This window comes from Balaenoptera physalus (genome assembly GCF_965194825.1).
Source record: "Balaenoptera physalus genome assembly, chromosome: 6".
Lineage (NCBI taxonomy): Eukaryota > Metazoa > Chordata > Mammalia > Artiodactyla > Balaenopteridae > Balaenoptera > Balaenoptera physalus.
This window is the reverse complement of record NC_138885.1, coordinates 129,595,955-129,613,914: the sequence shown is the minus strand read 5'-3', so window position 1 is coordinate 129,613,914 and position 17,960 is coordinate 129,595,955. Positions and strand designations below refer to the sequence as shown.

The window sequence follows — 17,960 nt, the reverse complement described above, 5'->3', positions numbered from 1 at the left end:
GAGCCCCAACTACTGAAGCCTGCGCACCTAGAGCCTGTGCTCTGCAACAAGAGAAGCCACCGCAATGAGAAGCCCGCGCATCGCAATGAAGAGTAGCCCCTGCTAGCCACAACAAGAGAAAAGCCTGCGTGCAGCAATGAAGACCCAAAGCAGCCAAAAATACATAAATAAATAAATTTATAAAAAAAAAGAAATGACTCATAGACAAATATTTAAAAGATATATGAAAAAGGAATCTGAGTGACCACAATTATATAGATAAGGATAATGAAGACTGGGACATGTCCTGAGGGGGCAGGACCTTTTCTGCCTTACTGCTCATGGGATGCTTCCACGTGGCCTGAGGAAGGAAATACTTTCAAAGCCCTGGCCTGTCATTGTGGTACCTACCTGCTGTAGCTCCAGTCTACCTGAGGGAAAAAACACATTCCCATACTTAACTCCATCTTATGAAAGACAGAACCTTTTCCTTATGTTCTTCAGGGACAAGTTGATTTGAACGCTGGCCCTGCCACTTAATAATTAAGTCATCCTGGACATTCTACTTATTGCTCCGAGCCTGGTCTCCACATCTGATCTTGCATTTGGTCATCTGAGGAGGAGAATAAACTGATTTAAGCACACCAGCCATGGAGTAAGGCTGCCCGGGCACAGCACCCGGCTCCACTGTTCACTCTCTGTGTGCTTTACCTGAGCCTCTGTTCCCTCCTCGATAATCAGGACAAGAGAGTCTCTTACTCATCCATCTTACGGCACTGTTTGAGGATTGTACTGGATTACGTACATTCAGTGCTTAGCACGCAGTAGATAGTCAATAAATGGAACTTATTATGATTATATGGAAATGATACTAAACTTTTAGTGCTGTGAGGATTAGGAATAACATATATAAAGCACATGGAAAAGATGTAATCAATGGGCAGGAAGGGGAGACAGAATAGATGCTACCTCCCCCATTTCTGAGAACACACTAGAAAGAAAGGCCCCATAGGCACTTAGCCACTGGGGGGCCAGTTCAGTTGCCACAGTTGGGAGTCTAGGGGGCAGCCCCCAGCACCAGGATTGGGACAACCCCGCCACCATGTGACAGCTGTCTGAAAGTGACCTGACTGTGCCCCTGACTGATGTCCCCCACCGTGGACCATCACTTCAGCCCACCAGGCCACACCCAGCTGCCCACTATCCACCGTGCCCACAATTCCAGACAGCCAAGCATCCCACTCCCACCACCCCTGGCCTGGCCTTGGCACTGTCCTACTTTCCTCCCACGTGTTCTGACTTCTTTCTGGGGGAGGCGAAAAACATGTAAGCGTTATCTCTATTTCATGACACCATTACACGCACTTTCGAGCAGAAAGCAGCCAGTAGGGGTTACTTTCATACTTCATGTTACTCTAAATGTATTCCAATAAGGGAAAAGAGTGAATTTCAAACAGAAATTAATAGTATAATCAAGCATAATCATTTAAGATCCTTTCTGCGTAAATATCAAAAGCAAAAACTATTATATTCACATCATGAAGGTTACAGTTAAACAGCAATGCTGAATCTGATAATGACAGCCCCCCAAACATTTTGATGTTAGGCAGGTCCTTCATTATCTTACCCCATCTTCAACAGTCCTTCCAGGTCCAGTTTCTCTACTCGGATTACAACATATTCTAAATATAAACAAGGAAGGAAAACTCTTAGAAAATGTCTTAATATTAAAAAATAAAACAGGACTTCCCTGGCGGTCAAGTGTTAAGACTCCATGCTCCCAATGCAGGGGGCATGAGTTTGATCCCTTGTCGGGGAACTAAGATCCCGCATGCCATGCCACACGGCCAAGAAAGCAATAAAATAAAATAAAATAATTAAAAATAAATAAATAAGTAAGCAAAAATAAAACAGATCTGAACCTCCTTTTAAAACTCTGAACTCTGTAGCACTAGTATAGGTGACCACCCCTTTCCCAGCACAATACATTTCAGGATATCAGTGTATCTTATATAACAGAGATTATGGAAGAAAATGTTGAGGTTTTGGAGGAAAGGAAGAAATTCTCAGAAGAGAGCTGAAATTTCCACCAGGGTAACTTCATTTACGACTCATTATATTTTACAATGAAAATATTCAGTTTTGTTTTGTATTATAAGTTGGTTTACAAAATACCCCCATCTAGGACTCCCAAACCCTGGGGCTCTTTTGCTTGATAGATGCCAGGTTGCAAAACACAAAGTACCCATCCTGACTATGGTTCCAGCTGCTTTGATCCAAAACATAGCCAATCGTGGGTTTAGCTCCCCCTGGAGGTGGTGCATGAACTTAACACACATAAACTACATTCAAGTTGAAAGGGATCCTAGGGTTTATCTAGTTAAAAACTTTCCTTTTACAAATGTGGAAATTAAGGCTTAGAGGGGATAAGGGTGTGACTGCCCAAGGCTCATGGTGGGGAGTAGCTGAGCGAAGAACAGAACCCAGGTCTCTGGCCTCAAGCTGATTTAAACATCCACACTGCCTGTACACAAGTGGAGATGGAAAAACAACACCCCCGCCCCCATCCCAAGCTTCCAGCCTTTCAGAGTCTCGTGAGATATTTTGTCTGTACAATTTTAATGTCAAATGGTCAAATCCTTGGCCTGGACGCTTAGAATCAGGTTGCAAGACAATGCAGACGCTGGGTCCACCAAGACCTACCCAATCCGACTCGGGGCCCGGCCTGTTTTCACCTGCTCCCTAGGTGCCTCACCTACGTGGCCAGACTTGGGGTCACAGTCATAGGGAATCTGGGAACATAAGGAAAAATCTGTTTCTCTGCAGGCCAAAATGTGACAGAGGAGAGATTTTCTTCCTCAGTGGGCCTGTTCCTGAGTCACTACCAAGATGAATATGTTTATTTGCTAGTCATGATCGTCCCTCCCCCTTCTGGGCCTCAGCATTCCCCAGGAAGGTTCTACGTGGCAGCCTTACCTTAGTGAGCTCACTGCAAGCCCAGGGCTGGCCCTCAGTGTGACTTTCTGGTATACTGTGACATGGGATCCACCTTTCAGGGGTGTGCTTGTATTAGCCAAGCTCCCAGAGGCTGCCTCTTTACCCTGAGAAATATAACCATCCACCCACGAGACCTTCAGATGCTCATCCCTGGAGGCTCCACCAGGTCAACGCGGAATCAGAGCAAGGGCAGGCAGCCAGACGGCCCTGATTGCTGGTGGCATTAAGTTTGATAAGTGGAAACTTCCATCCTTGGGTGTGGGCTAGCACCACGGGCTCTCCCAGGCTCAGGCCCCCGTCCACCCAGAGTCCCTACACCCTCTGTGTCTCTCATGTGTCTTTATGCTTCCAGGGCAGACCCAATTCTGCGGAGTCCAGTCTAGCCATAGTCTGGGGCGTTATTTACAAATAGCAGAGGGGAAGCAACCTAAATGTCTATCAGTAAGGATCTAGTTTAAAAAATTATGATTTGTCCATATAATAACAACTTAGGGCACTTTTCTAAACTGAAGATTTATATGTACTGACATAAAAGAGTGTCTAAAATATGTTGTGAAGTAGAAAAAAAACCGACAGAGAACAATATATAATGTGCTACCATATGCTTTTTAGAAGGGTATGTGTACATGTATATATGCTCACACATCACACACACACTTACATGTGCATAGGCTCTCTCTGGAAGGACATACGAGACACTGGTAATATAATTGCTGCTGGAGATGAGAATTAGAGGAATGAGGACCAAGAATGAGAGGGAGGGACGTCCCTGGTGGTCCAGGGGCTAAGACACCGTGCTCCCAATGCAGGGGGCCTGGATTTGATCCCTGGTCAGGGAACTATGTCCCACATGCACGCTGCAACCGAGAGTTCGCATGCCGCAACAACTAAAGATCCCGCATGCTGCAACTAAGACCCGGTGCAGCCAAAATAAATAAATAAATCATAATAAAAAAAAAGAATGGGAGGGAGAATTACTTTTTACTACACATTAAAAGACATATAATTTTTTTCAATTTTCAACCTGGTTATTGTAATGCAAATCGATTTTCTTTTTCAAAAATATAAGCAACATGGATATAGCACAAAACCCAAATGAGAAGCATTCAGGAGTTAAGAGTGATGGGTCAGAAGGGAAGCCATTCCTCTGAAAGGGAACAGCATAAGCAAAGGCCAAGGGGCGCAGAGAGCCCAGCACATGGGACAGCTGCACACAGTCTACCTGGCTGGGGCTGGGGGCGGGACCTGGGGCCAGGGCACCATGGCCTGAAGTGCCAGCTAAGACTTTGGGTCTCATTCTGAAAATGATGGGACATCACTAAGTGTCACTGAGCAGGGCAGTGATATGACCAGAGTGCATTTTAGAAAGGCCACGCTCAGCTCGCATGAAAGAGCTACCAATGAAGCAGTGAAAGGGCAGCCATGAAGGGACCCGCCAGAGAATTCTGGAAGCAGAGATGGGTCAGGACGTGGAAGGCCTTGCCCTTTGGATGTGACAACCAAGAGGTTACTGTGAATGAGGCCAGAGATATTTAGGAGGCATGGACAGAGGGGAAATGAGAGATGAAGGGTAGACAGACAAAAGGCCAGTGGCTCCCAGAATTTTGGATGTTGTAAGACCAGCAAAATTTTTAGAAATCAAACAAAACAACAATTAAGAACCAAAATAAGATTGCTGACTTTTTAATTTGCCAAGTAAGGATAACTTGTTAAAATTATCACATTTTAATACCACTATTTTATAAAAGAAGGGACATTTTAAATCTCCCCCAAGGAAGGTCTAACCTCTGTTAAAGAATGGTCATTTAAATGGAATGAATTTAGCTTGATGACAAACTCTTCACATCACCCTTACTGTTCCCATTTTATCACAGATTATAAAATCTCAGTAGGATGAATGGTGCTGGTTTGCTGAGTGTGAACTGCTATGTAAACCCTTATTTTCACAAACAGGGAAGGAAAGAGATTGAATAAGAATAGAGTTGAGAGTTTTTGTTTTTTGAAGGATGAGATTGATTTAAGAAAAGTCAATGTACCGAGAGGAAAAACCAATTGAAAGAGACCTTTAGAAATAGGCACTAAATGTAACGTAGTATCCCAGATTGGATCCTGAAACACCAAAAGGATATTAGTGGAAAAACTGATGAAATACAAATCAAGTCTGTGGTTTAGTTAATATTATTGTAGCAACATTAACTGCTGAGTTTTGATAAAATGTCCCAGGTTATGTAAGATGTTAGCATTAGGGGAAGCTGAGTGAAGGGTATATGCAAACTCTCTGTATTATCTTTACAACACTTTTATAAATCTAAAATTATTTATAAATAAAAAGTAAAAAATATATAACAACAACCACACAGAAGAGAAAGGAGGTAAGTGACAACCTGAAATCCTTTGGGTTGGAACTTGGAGCTGGGTGGCAGGTGGCACTGGCCTTGAACAGGAAGGAAACCTCCCTCCCTGGGACCACAGGAAAAAGTGGGACAGGGATACAATTAATTTGCTAATAAATGTGCCCCCAAAAGTTTGAAATAGAAGACTCTTCCTTAATAAAATAATTTAATAACTGAGGGGGCAAAACAGTAAATGAAAGTGGTTTATAAATGAAGGGAAAAATATGTAAATGGAACATACAATGTTTGGACTAACAACAGAAATGAATGGTTAATATCACACAGAAAGAAAAAAGCAGCAGCCTTGGATCATATTGCATCTTCGAATAATTCTGCTCTGCAAGGATTCGGAGGGCTGAAATCAGCAACCTAGAAAAGCCTTACTTTAGAGCGCGGGGTAAATTATGGAGGCTGTTTTCAAGATTGCGCTAAAATAATGGCAGGACATTGAGAGGCAGAGGAATAGAAAGTGGAGATGAGCAAAACCCGGAGGGGAGTCAGTTGCTCCAAGTAAGGAATCGCCAAGTAAGGAATCAATTTCACAAGACACAGCAGTCGCCGCCATTTCCTATCGAATCCTTCCATTTACTCTCAGGACAAACCCAGGCCCTGGCAGAAGCTTTTAATACATTCCCACTACTATATTTTATTCACTTAAAACTCTCCTTCAGGGATGATCATTTTGTAACATATAGAAATAGCAAATCATACTATGCTCCTGGAACTAACAGAGTGTTGTTGGTCAATTACACATCAATTAAAAAACAAAAAACCAAACAGCAAACAAACAAAAATCCTCCTTCATTTAAAGCATGAATAATCAGCTTCTTAGCAGCAGCAAGTACAAAATCTTAACTTTAATACATTTTTTTTAAAGGGCAAAAAAAATACAGTACAATGATATTCATAATACTTGTTTCTGGCCCTCCATTTTAGGGAGGAAAATCAAGTGTACATGTTTTTATACTCAAAAGGGTATATTAAGTAATACAGATTGTAAACTTAAAATTAATATCTAAAAATCAAGGAATTTTATTGCATTACTGTGGAAAAAATGTTGACTTTTTAGACAATAAGATTATGATTTGAATCATCTTGGGAGATGCTGCAGATTCTTGTATAAATGGATGTCGTCCTGGTGAGACAGGCTGGGACCTGGGACCACTTGCTGGGAGCTGGGACCCTTTGCTACAGTGCTGCAATGCCTGCACCTGGACACACCTCTCCTTGAGCAACCCAATACAAAGAAATTGTATGGGACTAAAAATAACTGCATGCGTGTGCAGCTGGGACAAATTGTGGACAAAAGATACAAAGAGACCAAAAAAAACCCAACTGCCACTTTTGAAGGGCCTGGAGCAAAACCAGGGTACTGCACATGCCCCCTGCACACAACACTACCTAAGGGGTGGGCAAAACACCTAAGCCACCCCTCCAGCCCGACCCCTGGACACACCCCTACCCTCACCCCATGTAAGGAACAAGCTTGTCCCCCACTCAGGGAGCGAGCAAACAAGGGAAACCGTTGTTTGTTCTTGCTACCCGCTGCTGCAGCAGGGGCCCCAATAAAGCCTTGACTGAATTTCTTGTCTGGCCTCTAGTCAATTACTATTGATTGGGGAAGGCCAAGACCTTCTACCTTGTACCTCTGTACCTTCTACCAAGTCTTTGTACCTTGTCCACACTTCCCTTGTTGAATTGCTCACACTACCTGGTCGGTAACACCAGTGCATTACAGCTAAATACTGAGTTAGGGTTCTTCAGCTGCAAGCAACAAACTCCAACTCTGATTAACTTAAGCCAAAAAGGATTAAGCGGAAGGACAGTATGTGTGTGTTTAGGACATGACAGGGCTCTAGAATTGAAGGAATAGCTGAAGGGGCAGGAACCAAGGCACCTTCCAGGATCTAGGGAGAGGAACTAATAATAGCTGCATCAAGGCCCTAACATTGGTTGAAATCAGCACTAACTGTGTTTTCCATTCCTGTGTCCTTCTGCTGAGGATTCAAAGTGAGAGAGTCTATTTGGTGAGTTTGGGGCCTGGGGAAAAACAGGGCACTACAACGAACAGTGCCTCAGAATCACCCATAGTGGGATAGGTAATTCAGAAAAGGGCTTTTACTGGAAGAAATGGAAATGGCTGAGGAGTAATCACCTCCTTCCTTCTTCTTTTATGCCATCATGCCTCTGCCTGAGTTTCTGCCTGGACTTGGAATGCCCCTTTGACCTGGAATGCCCCTAGCTAGCCAGACCACCTGATGAACTCCTATTTTCCCCTCAAAACCCAGAAAAAATAACCCACTTCTGTGAAGCCAGGCAGAGGAAATCACCTTGCACTGTCTTAGTACCTTGTTCCCACTTCCCTTGTTCAATTGCTCACACTACATTGTGATGATTTGTACCTGTATGGCTCTCTCCTATTAGACTATAATTTCCTTGAGGGCAAGAATAATGTCTTTTCAACTCTGTTGCCTCTGTGCCTAGGACAGTACCTGTCATAAAATAAGTATTCAACAAAAGCTTGCTGAAATAAATGCAAATAATAAACCACTTCTATATTAAAAAAAAAAAAAACCTGAAACAAAATTAAACAACTTTGAGGAAGCACAAGGAAAATCCTATACAGACCCAAAATAATTTGACTGTTACCTTTGCAAACCTGCGTGATGTTTGAGAAAGCCTGGCAATGTCTTCAAGATCCAGATAAGAAAGGATACTCAGGAGCAAATCGTCTGAGAGCCATTCAAGGAAGTCAAATTTACCTTCGCATAAATTGAAGACATAGTCTAATATTCTTGCACCAAATATTAAGGCAATTTGAACTGTAATTCAAAGAAGCCAACAAAACAACACAGTTATCATGTGTAGTCACATAAAAACTATGATCATTATCAGTAAGACAAGCTTTGGGGCATTTTCCCCCTGAGAGTGATGTAGATTTTGCTGAGTCATTCCTGCTTTCACCAAGCTGTCTTTGGGACCAATGGCATGTATTTACAAGGCATGTATTTCCAACAGCTGTCCTTGCCCTGAGATCACAATCTTTTAGGTACACTCACTGTTTAACACAGTGATGGACTGCGTCAAATTCCAGTCCAGACAACTGACTTAACCAGTCTCAGTGTCATCCTCATCTTCATCCTCCCAATCTCCATGACTGGGCAAAGATGCTGGTTCGTGTCTTTTTTTTCTACCCCTCCCCCCCTTCCCCAAATTGGTGTGAAACATTAATATCTCTTGATTTTAATTGACTTTTGTTCTCTTATTGTTATACATGGTTTCTCTATGAAACTTTCTTTCTTCTTCTTTACCTTCTTTCATTCCCACCTTTACATAATAAAAAAAAAAAATAGAAAGAGGCAAAAAAAAAATTGAGGCATATTTCGTGAAAATTGTGTCAACTTTTGCCTATCGTTTTTCCTATCTTTTCAGTTATTTCCAAAATAGGAAATAGTTCACGAAGAATCAACCAACACTATGATCTACCCAAACGTGTTTAACGTAGGAGAAAACAGGGTTGGGTTTTTGTGTTTTTTTTTTTAACCCCAGCTCTCTGAATAACTAAGAAATGGCTAATAAATAATAAAACATGTTTGGAAGGATACATATTCAAATTATAACAGTGATTAAATCCAGGTGGTGGTTTTTACTTTCTTCCTTTTGCTTATCTGTATTTTGTAATCTTTCTGTAATATATTACCATGTAATTTTTTAAAATCTCGGATAAATGGATGAAAGGAAGGAAGGAAAGAAAGAAGGGAGGAAGGCTCCCTCTTTTTATGAGAAAGGAAAATGGGGTTATAATGGAGTATGCATGTGGATTCCAGTGGTCCCAAAGCTGGGGACTTTCTTAGTCTCTTGAAGCTCATTTTTCCACTTCTGCCTCTGAAAGCACCACTATATCTAGCTTTTCCGGAGAACTTCTCTTAGAACAGAGAGAGTGCACTCTCTACAGCGAACTAACTGTCCAAGATTTGGGCACCACCTTCCTTCCCAACCTGGAACACTCCTTCTGGGGCAAGTGGGATGGAGCTGTCAAGAATACCCAGCTCCCTGCAGAAGCAGCAGATCGGTGATCCTAAAGGTAGATGGATCTCCAATCTCAAAATGGATGTAAGGTGTGGGCTATGTTTATGTAAAACCTCTAATTGTGCTAACTTGGAAGAGCCGCCATATAAGATTTCTCTCCAAAACTGGTTAGTCCAGCTTTCTAGAGGTATTAAGGGTTTTATTTGCTTCTAAATTCCAAGTGCTTCCAATTCAAAGCACTTCTAAAGTCCAAAGGTTTTCCTGGGTGGGGGGGCGGAAATAGCCCTTCAAAAACTCAACCTAAAAGGGTAGATATTATGAAGAACCCTTGACTCACCAGCAGGATAAGGAGAAAAAGCAGCACTCGTTTATTGGAAAAACAAAACAAAACCCTTAGTACAATAAAATTTCCTTAAAATAATTGTAGATGTTTCAACATTTTAAAATTCCAGGAAAGCATACTCAAAGCATGTTCAGATGCACTTTAGAAAGTCCCTGGCGGTCCAGTTAGGACTCTGTGCTTTCACTGCTGAGGGCCCAGGTTCAATCCCTGGCTGGGGAACTAAGATCCCACAAGCTGTGCAGACAAAAAAAAAAAAGTCTCTACCAATAAAGTCTTTTAAATGTTAAATTTAAAATTATAAAAGGACACATACACCTAAGTATGTAACATGATAGTTTGAAAGTGTATAGGTATTGGGGTCCTTAGAAAAAATTTTTTTTGCTTGTTTGTGTTTTTTATGTAACCAACATCTACATCCCTGACCAGGGATGGAACCCGGGGCCGCAGCAGTGAGAGCCCCAAGTCCTAACCGCTGGACCACCAGGGAATTCCCACATCTGTTACTTTTAAAATAAGGAAAACAGGGACTTCCCTGGTGGCGCAGTGGTTAAGAATCTGCCTGCCAATGCAGGAGACACGGGTTCGATCCCTGGTCTGGGAGGATCCTGCATGCTGCAGAGCAGCTGAGCCCCTGCGCCACAACTACTGTGCCCGCGCCTACAGCCTGTGCTCTGCGGCAGGAGAGGCCACCGCAATGAGAGGCACCCGCACCTCGGGGAAGAGTGGCCCCCGCTCGCCACAACTAGAAAGGGCCCACGCGTAGCAACGAAGACTCAAAGCAGCCAAAAATAAATAAATTAAATAAATAAATAAATAAATTAAATATGGAAAACAGTGTTAAAACAAACTCCATTTTGAAAAGTAAAATCAGCTCCTTCGTGTTGGATTATGTGGCAGCCAGCCTCCAAGAGAGCTCCTGATTCTCTCCTCTTGGATTCATGCCCCTGTGTGTTCCCAGCCCACACTGAATTAGGGCTGACCTGTGTAACCAATAGGATATTGCAAAAATACCCCAGGACTAGGTCACAAAAGACTTTGGGGCTTCTGTCTTGCTGTCTTGGATCACTCACTCTGGGAGAAGCCAACTGCCGTGTCCTAACACTACTCTGCAGCACCATGGAGAGGTCCACGGGGAAGGAAATTGCATCAGCCAGGTGTGCGAGCCATCATGGAACTGGATTCTCCAGCTCCAACCAAGCCTTCAGTTGACTGGGGTCCCAGGCAACATCATGTGAGACCCTGGATCAGAACAGCCGGGGTAAGCTGCCCCCAAATTCCTGACCCAACTCTCTAAGTTAATAGACATTTATTATTGGTTTAAGCCATTGGGTTTGGGGGTAATTTGTTACACAACAATAGACAATAAAGATTTAGGTACCTGCAAGTGTTGCGGTACCACGGTGGAAACCCAGAATGTGGGAATGGCGTTGAAATTGGAAAGTACGTGGAGATCTGAATGAGCTTGAGGAGAGTGTTAGTGAAAGTCTGAAAAGCCTTCAGTAAGTAGTAGAATAAGTAAATAATATCTGTTAATAAAAGCCTGATGGACTCTGAGGAGGCTTTATATGTGAGGGCTTAAAGAAAAGTGAGGAAAATATTATTAAAAAACTGGAGAAAGGTGGAAGAAAACTGGAGGAAAGGGAATCCTTGCTATGTAGTGGCAGAAAGTTTAGCAATATTATTGCCTGCTGTAATATGGAAAGTAGGAAATATTCCTGGTGGGTGTGTAACTTGGCTAAGAAGATTTCCAAGCAGAGTGTTGTTGAACATGTGGCCTGATTTCTTCTTGCTGCTTGAAGTAAAATGTGAGCAGAAAGAGATAAGCTGAAGGAAGGTCTCTTAAAAAGGAGCCAGGATTTGCTGGTTTTGAACCTTCTCTGCCTCTTCGGATGGCAAGCAACGCTGAAGTTAAGAAATGACTCCCAGGCAAAGATCAAATCCAGAGCAGTGTCAGGAAAACATGGTATAAAGACGATGCTGAGAGTGTGGCTGGAAAATGCTTTGTTAAGAACCATTCAGTGATACTGTAGCACTTCCAAGAAGCTTAAGGGTATGGTCACTCAGGAGTCAAGGACAGAAACCCAAAGTAAAGAAGGGCTTATCGCAAAAAGATGTGTAGGTGTGGTTTATGTCTAATGGAGTGAACCCCAATAAGAATAATAGACGACACACAAAGTTTTTAAGAGAATTATATCAGCAGAAACACTGAGTGCCAGCTTGAACTGAAAGGGTTCAGAGGTAGTACAAAAGGAAAAGATGACTCTGGACCCCCAAACTCCTACAGGTGGGAAGTAGGCTAAGAAAACTACACCTGCAAACATGGGCACCCTTTTGCCAAAAAGGAAGGATGAATCAGAGGATGGAATCAAGAGTCCAGAGGGGAAGCCAAAAGCCATAAAGAGTCTAGTGATAGGTTTTGAGCTCTAATCAAGAACTAATAACCTGTGCCCTGCTGGATTTCAGAATTTCTATGGACCAATGACTCCCATGGAGCTATCATTTCCCCACTGTTTCAAGAGCATTGTATACAGTGATTCTCTCATGCCTGTCCCACCGTGATATGTTGGGGGAGAGGGGACAGAAAACCTGTCACTGGCTTCAGATCTAAAGGAACCTTCCTTGAGGAGCTGTACTTAAGGCATTACACCTGAGGAGCCCTATCCACATATGGACCCGATTTACACGATGAGATCCTGAAATACTTAAAGATACACTTCAGGAAGAAAGAAATTTACCCAGAAGGAAAGACTGGAATTTCAGAAGCAATGAAGATGAAAGAAATGGTAGTAAACATAGGCAAATATAAACAACTACTACTGTATAAAACATGTTTTAAATAACAAACTTTAGAGGAGGTGTCAGAACAAGGCAAATCAAAACAGCAGACAACAATTACATATGAGGTAGAGGCTTAGAATGTAAACATTCTAAGGTCCTTATACTCAAGAGGCAGATAGAAATATTGACATATGTTAGATTTTTATAAGTTAAGTTACAGTAAACTTGCTAAACTTTTAAGGGACCCACCAGAGAGAGAAGGAGAGAGAGACAGAGAGGAAGGAAGGAAGGGAGGAAGGAAGGAAGGAAGGAAGGAAGGAAGGAAGGAAGGAAGGAAGGAAGGAAGGAAGGAAGGGAGGGAGGGAGGGAGGGTGGGTGGAAGGGAGAGAGGGAGGGAGGGAGGGAAGAGAGAAAGAAAGGAGAAAAAAATATATATATATATAAGGGTAACTCCCGAAATAGTTGGTCTGTAATCACTTGGAGATTGGTTCACAGATGAACAAAATGGAAAACTCAATTTAAGGTGACTTAACAAATAGAAGTTTTTTTCTCACACAGAGTCTGGCAGTAGACCAGAAAGGCTGTTGCAGAAGTTCCATTATGTCACTAATGTCCCAGGTCCTTTTATCTTTCTCTTTCACATTCTTAAGATGTGGCTCTCACCCTTCCTGTTTTCAAGGCATCACAACCATGGTCCAGTAAGTAAAAAGGGTAGGACAAGAAACAAAAATGGACATGGAAGCTGAGTCCACCCTTGTCTGAAGGCACCTTCTGGGATGCTCTATGAAACAACTTCATCTTACCCAGCAAAACTGGGTCACATGGCCACATCTGCAAGGTAGGGAGGGAAATGTAGTCTCTGTCTTAAGGGGAAAAAAAATGTAATAAAGGAAACACAAAAGAGAAAGGAAGACATGGAAACAAAACAAAAAGCAAAGAAAAAGCATGATAAGATGAAAGCACAAAATAAGATGATAGAAATTATAGACATATTAGTAATCACAGTAAATATAAATGAACTAATCATGCCAGCTAAAAGACACTCAGATAAATAATTCATACATGCTTAAAAAAATGATACAGAAAAGTGAAATTAATAGAATGGAAAAAGCTAGACCAATACAAACCAAAAGAAAGTTGGTATAATTACAGTAATACCAGACTAAGTATACTTTAAAGCAAAACTCACTATTGGTAATAAGGAGGACCATTACTTATTGATAAAAGGAATAATTCACCAGGAAGATTTAATACTTCTAAAATAGTATGCCCCTAACAAAATACACAGAGCAAACACTGACAGAATTATGATGAAAAAATGATAAATCCTCCATTGCACTGGAAGATTTTATAACACCTATCGATACTTGATATACCAAACAGAAGTGAAGTTATAGAATATTTGAATAACACTATTAATAAGACTTATCAATGGACATTGCTATAGAAAAACAAAGATCAAATATTAATGAGCTATGCGTTCAAATAAAAAAATTGATTACTTCTCCAAATTAGAAGAAAATATAAAGATAAGAGCAAAAATTAATAAAGTAGAAAACAAACATTGTAGATGATCAAGGAAACCAAAAAATTAATTTTTCAAAAGATTAATAAAATGGATAAACTTTCAAGAATAAACAAGAAAAAAGGACAAAAGCATAACTCAGTCCTATGAGAAATAAAAAGATTAACTACAACAGGGACTTAGAAAAACATTACACCAATTAACACAAAATCAGACAAATTGGGCAATCCTCCAGAAATATATAATTTACCAATTCTGACTCAAGAAGAAATAGAAAACCTGAGAGACTATAACTAGTAAATAAATTGAATCCACTGTTTGATTTGAAAAAAAAACCTCAAGTAAAACTTCAGGTCCACACTGATGTACAGGTTAGCTTTATAAACTCTCAAAGAACAGACAATCCAGATCTTATACCATTTGTTCCAAAAAACAGAAGTAGAAGGAAACTCCCAATTCAAATCATGAGGTTGCTCTAACTAGCAATGATGGTAGGCAAAAGGAAAACTGCATATGAAACATCATTTAGGAACACACATGGCAAAAATTATAAATAAAGTATTAGGAAATGGAATCCATCAACACATTTAAAAAAATAAATTGTGAGCAGTAGAGTTAATCCTGGGATCCAAGGATGGAATAACTTCAGAAGATATATTAATGTTATTCACCATGTTGGAATATTACTCAGCCATAAAAAGGAATGAAATTGGGTCATTTGCAGAGATGTGGATGGACCTAGAGTCTGTCATACAGAGTGAAGTAAGCCAGAAAGAAAAAAACAAATATTGTATATTAACGCATATATGTGGAATCTAGAAAAATGGTACAGACGAACCTACTTGTAGGGCAGGAATAGAGATGCAGATGTAGAGAACAGACATGTGGACACGGAGGGGAAGGGGAGGGTGGGACAAATTGGGAGATTAGGTTTGACATAAATACACTACCATGTGTAAAATAGATAGCTAGTGGGAACCTGCTGTACAGCACAGAGAGCTCAGCTTGGTGCCCTGTGACGACCTAGATGGATGGGATGGTGGGGTGAGGGAGGTCCAAGAGGGAGGGAATATAGGTATACATATAGCTGATTCACTTCATTGTACAGCAGAAACTAACACAACATGGTAAAGCAATTATACTCCAATTTAAAAAAATCATTTGACTATATAAGGAGTTTTACACACTTTTTGAAAATTAAATATTTTCTTTAAATGGAAAAAAAAACAAATAACAGGAAAAAATGATCATCTCAAAAATGTAGAAAAATTATTTCGGGGACTTGCCTGGTGGCGCAGTGGTTAAGAATCTGCCTGCCAATGCAGGGGACGTGGGTTTGAGCCCTGGTCTCGGAAGATCCCACATGCCGTGGAGCAACTAAGCCCGTGCACCACAACTATTGAGTCTGCGCTCTAGAGCCCACAAGCCACAACTACTGAGTCCCCGTGCCACAACTACTGAAGCCCCCGTGCCTAGAGACCGTGCTCTGCAACGAGAAGCCACCGCAATGAGAAGCCCGCGCACCACAACAAAGAGTAGCCCCGGCTCACCACAACTAGAGAAAGCCCGCACGCAGCAATGAAGACCCAATGCAGCTAAAAATAAATAAATTTTTAAAAAATTATTTCATATAGTTCTAACATCTATTTATGAAGAAAAACTCCTAGAAAACTATAATAAAAGGGAATGTCTTTAACCTGATAAACCTGACACAGGCTAGTTACCAAAACCCTAATAATAGTATCAGTGATAATAACAACACATGGATTTGTTTAGTATTCAATATTTGCCATGTGCTGCTCTAATTTGTATATGTACAGTGTGTGTATCATACATACATATCGTCATTCGATCCTCACGATAACTCTATGAGATAGGTACTATTATCATTGCCCTCTTATAAAGACAAAGATGAGGAACAGAGAGTTTAAGTGGCTTGCTCAAAGTCACAGAGTGAGAACTAGGATTGAACCAAGCCGTTTTCTCCATAGTGCACCTCCTAATCGTGATTTTATGTGGCCTTTAATGTCAGGCATAAGACTAGAATGTCTACTCTCACCATTTCTATTCAACATTGTTTTGGAGGTGGAAAAAAAAAAAAAAGAAGACACAAAAATGTATCAGGGTTAGAAGGCAAGGAAAAACTGCCATTACTGCAACAGAAGATGATCTAAATATCAACATACAAAAGTCAAGAAATTTTACTGAAAAATGATGCTGATCAACCTAAATGGGAAAAGAATTTGAAAAAGAATACATACATGTATATGTATAACTGAGTCATTTTACTGTACACCTGAAACTAATACAACATTGTTAATCAACTATACTCCAATATAAAATAAAAAGTTTTTTAAAAATTTAAAAATAAAGCAGTGTAATGTTGGTGTAAGACAATCAACCAACAGAACTAAATATTCCTGGAAATGACAGATGTACATTGGAACCTGCAACATGTAAGGATGGGATTACAAAACAGTGTAGGGTAACTAAACTATCCTATAAATGGTGCTGGGAATACTGACAGACCATACAGGAAAAAAAATTATAACATTTCATCTCATCATAACCAAAAACAAACTTGAGATAAGTTAAAGACCAAATATGACAAACAAGTCATAAAATATTTAGAATTAAACATAGGAGTACATCTTTATGAAATCAGGGTAGGGAAAGATTTCTTAAACAAAACACAAAAGTACAAGCCATATATTAAAAGACTGACAAATTTGAACGCCATTGTAAAATTGTAAACTTCTATATGGGTAAAAACTCATAAACAAGGTAAAAAGATAAACCCAAAACTTGGTGAAATATCTGTAGCACATATAACCAAACCAAAGAATTGGTACTCAAAATAGGAAAAAGTTTCTACAATCAACACAAAGAAGATAAACAACCAAATACAAGAAATAGACAAAGAAGATGAATTAGCAATTCTCGGAAGGAAACTGGTCAATAAATATAAGAAAGGGTATTCGACCTCATTACTAATCAGGGAATTTACACACCCAGTTTGGCAAAAAATAACATGTTATCTTTGATTACAGTAAATGTTGGTGAGAATGTGGGAAAACAGCATCTCTCTCATAAAATGCCAATGGGAATATAAATTGATTTAACTCATTTGGAGAGTAGACTGTCAATACCTAGTAAACTTGAAGAGGCACATATCCTGCAACTCAACAAACACCGCTACATGCCTGACTTAGAGAAATGCTCACACATTGCACAAGGATAAGTGAAGATTTATTATTGCAAAAAAGTGGAAACCACCTAACTACCCTCAGTAGGGGAGATGATTGAACTATGGTTTGTAATATAGAATACCATAAGCCATTGAAATGAATGAACTAGATATACATATATCAACATGGATAAATCTCAAAAAACAGTGTTCAATGATAAAACAAACTTGAAAAACAATACAGTATACCATTTATGTAAAATTTTAAATATATAAAAGTAATATATATTATTATTATTTTTTGGGGGGTGGGAGCATCTGTGTTTATTTGAGGCATGGAAGCAGCAGGAGGGCTCCAGTGTGGCGGTGGAGGGAGGGGGCCCGAGAGCAGCTGGATATCGGGGTGCGAGCAGATTCCTGGGTCAGCAGCCTAGACCCGGAAACAGTGGAAGGCCTGTCTTCCAAAAGGCTGCCCTTGAAGTGAGTGAAATGTGGTGTGCAGAGATGCCAGGGAAAGGGGTTCTTTGCTGGCGCTTGGGGCTCTAGCGGCTGCGGATGCTGGACTCCTGACGCTTACTCCCATCCCCTCCCCCCGACACAGGCCGAGACCTGGCCACACACTCACCCACGCCCAGCAGGGCACACGGACCACATGCCTGTCCACACAGCACATCTTCTGCACCTGCGGGCGGACAGGGCCTGGACAGGGGCAAGCCTGGGACCAGGTGC

At 40.9% G+C, this 17,960-nt stretch overlaps 1 protein-coding gene across 1 annotated transcript in view; it reads right to left on the bottom strand.

Moving 5' to 3' along the window:
* FBXO36 (F-box protein 36) overlaps window positions 1-17,960 on the bottom strand; it is a 97,973-nt gene that overhangs the window by 9,950 nt on the left and 70,063 nt on the right. Inside the window, exon 3 of the mRNA XM_082466466.1 lies at window positions 8,019-8,191. Within this exon, the coding sequence (XP_082322592.1) occupies window positions 8,019-8,191 (173 nt within the window). The remainder of the gene's footprint in view (window positions 1-8,018; window positions 8,192-17,960) is intronic.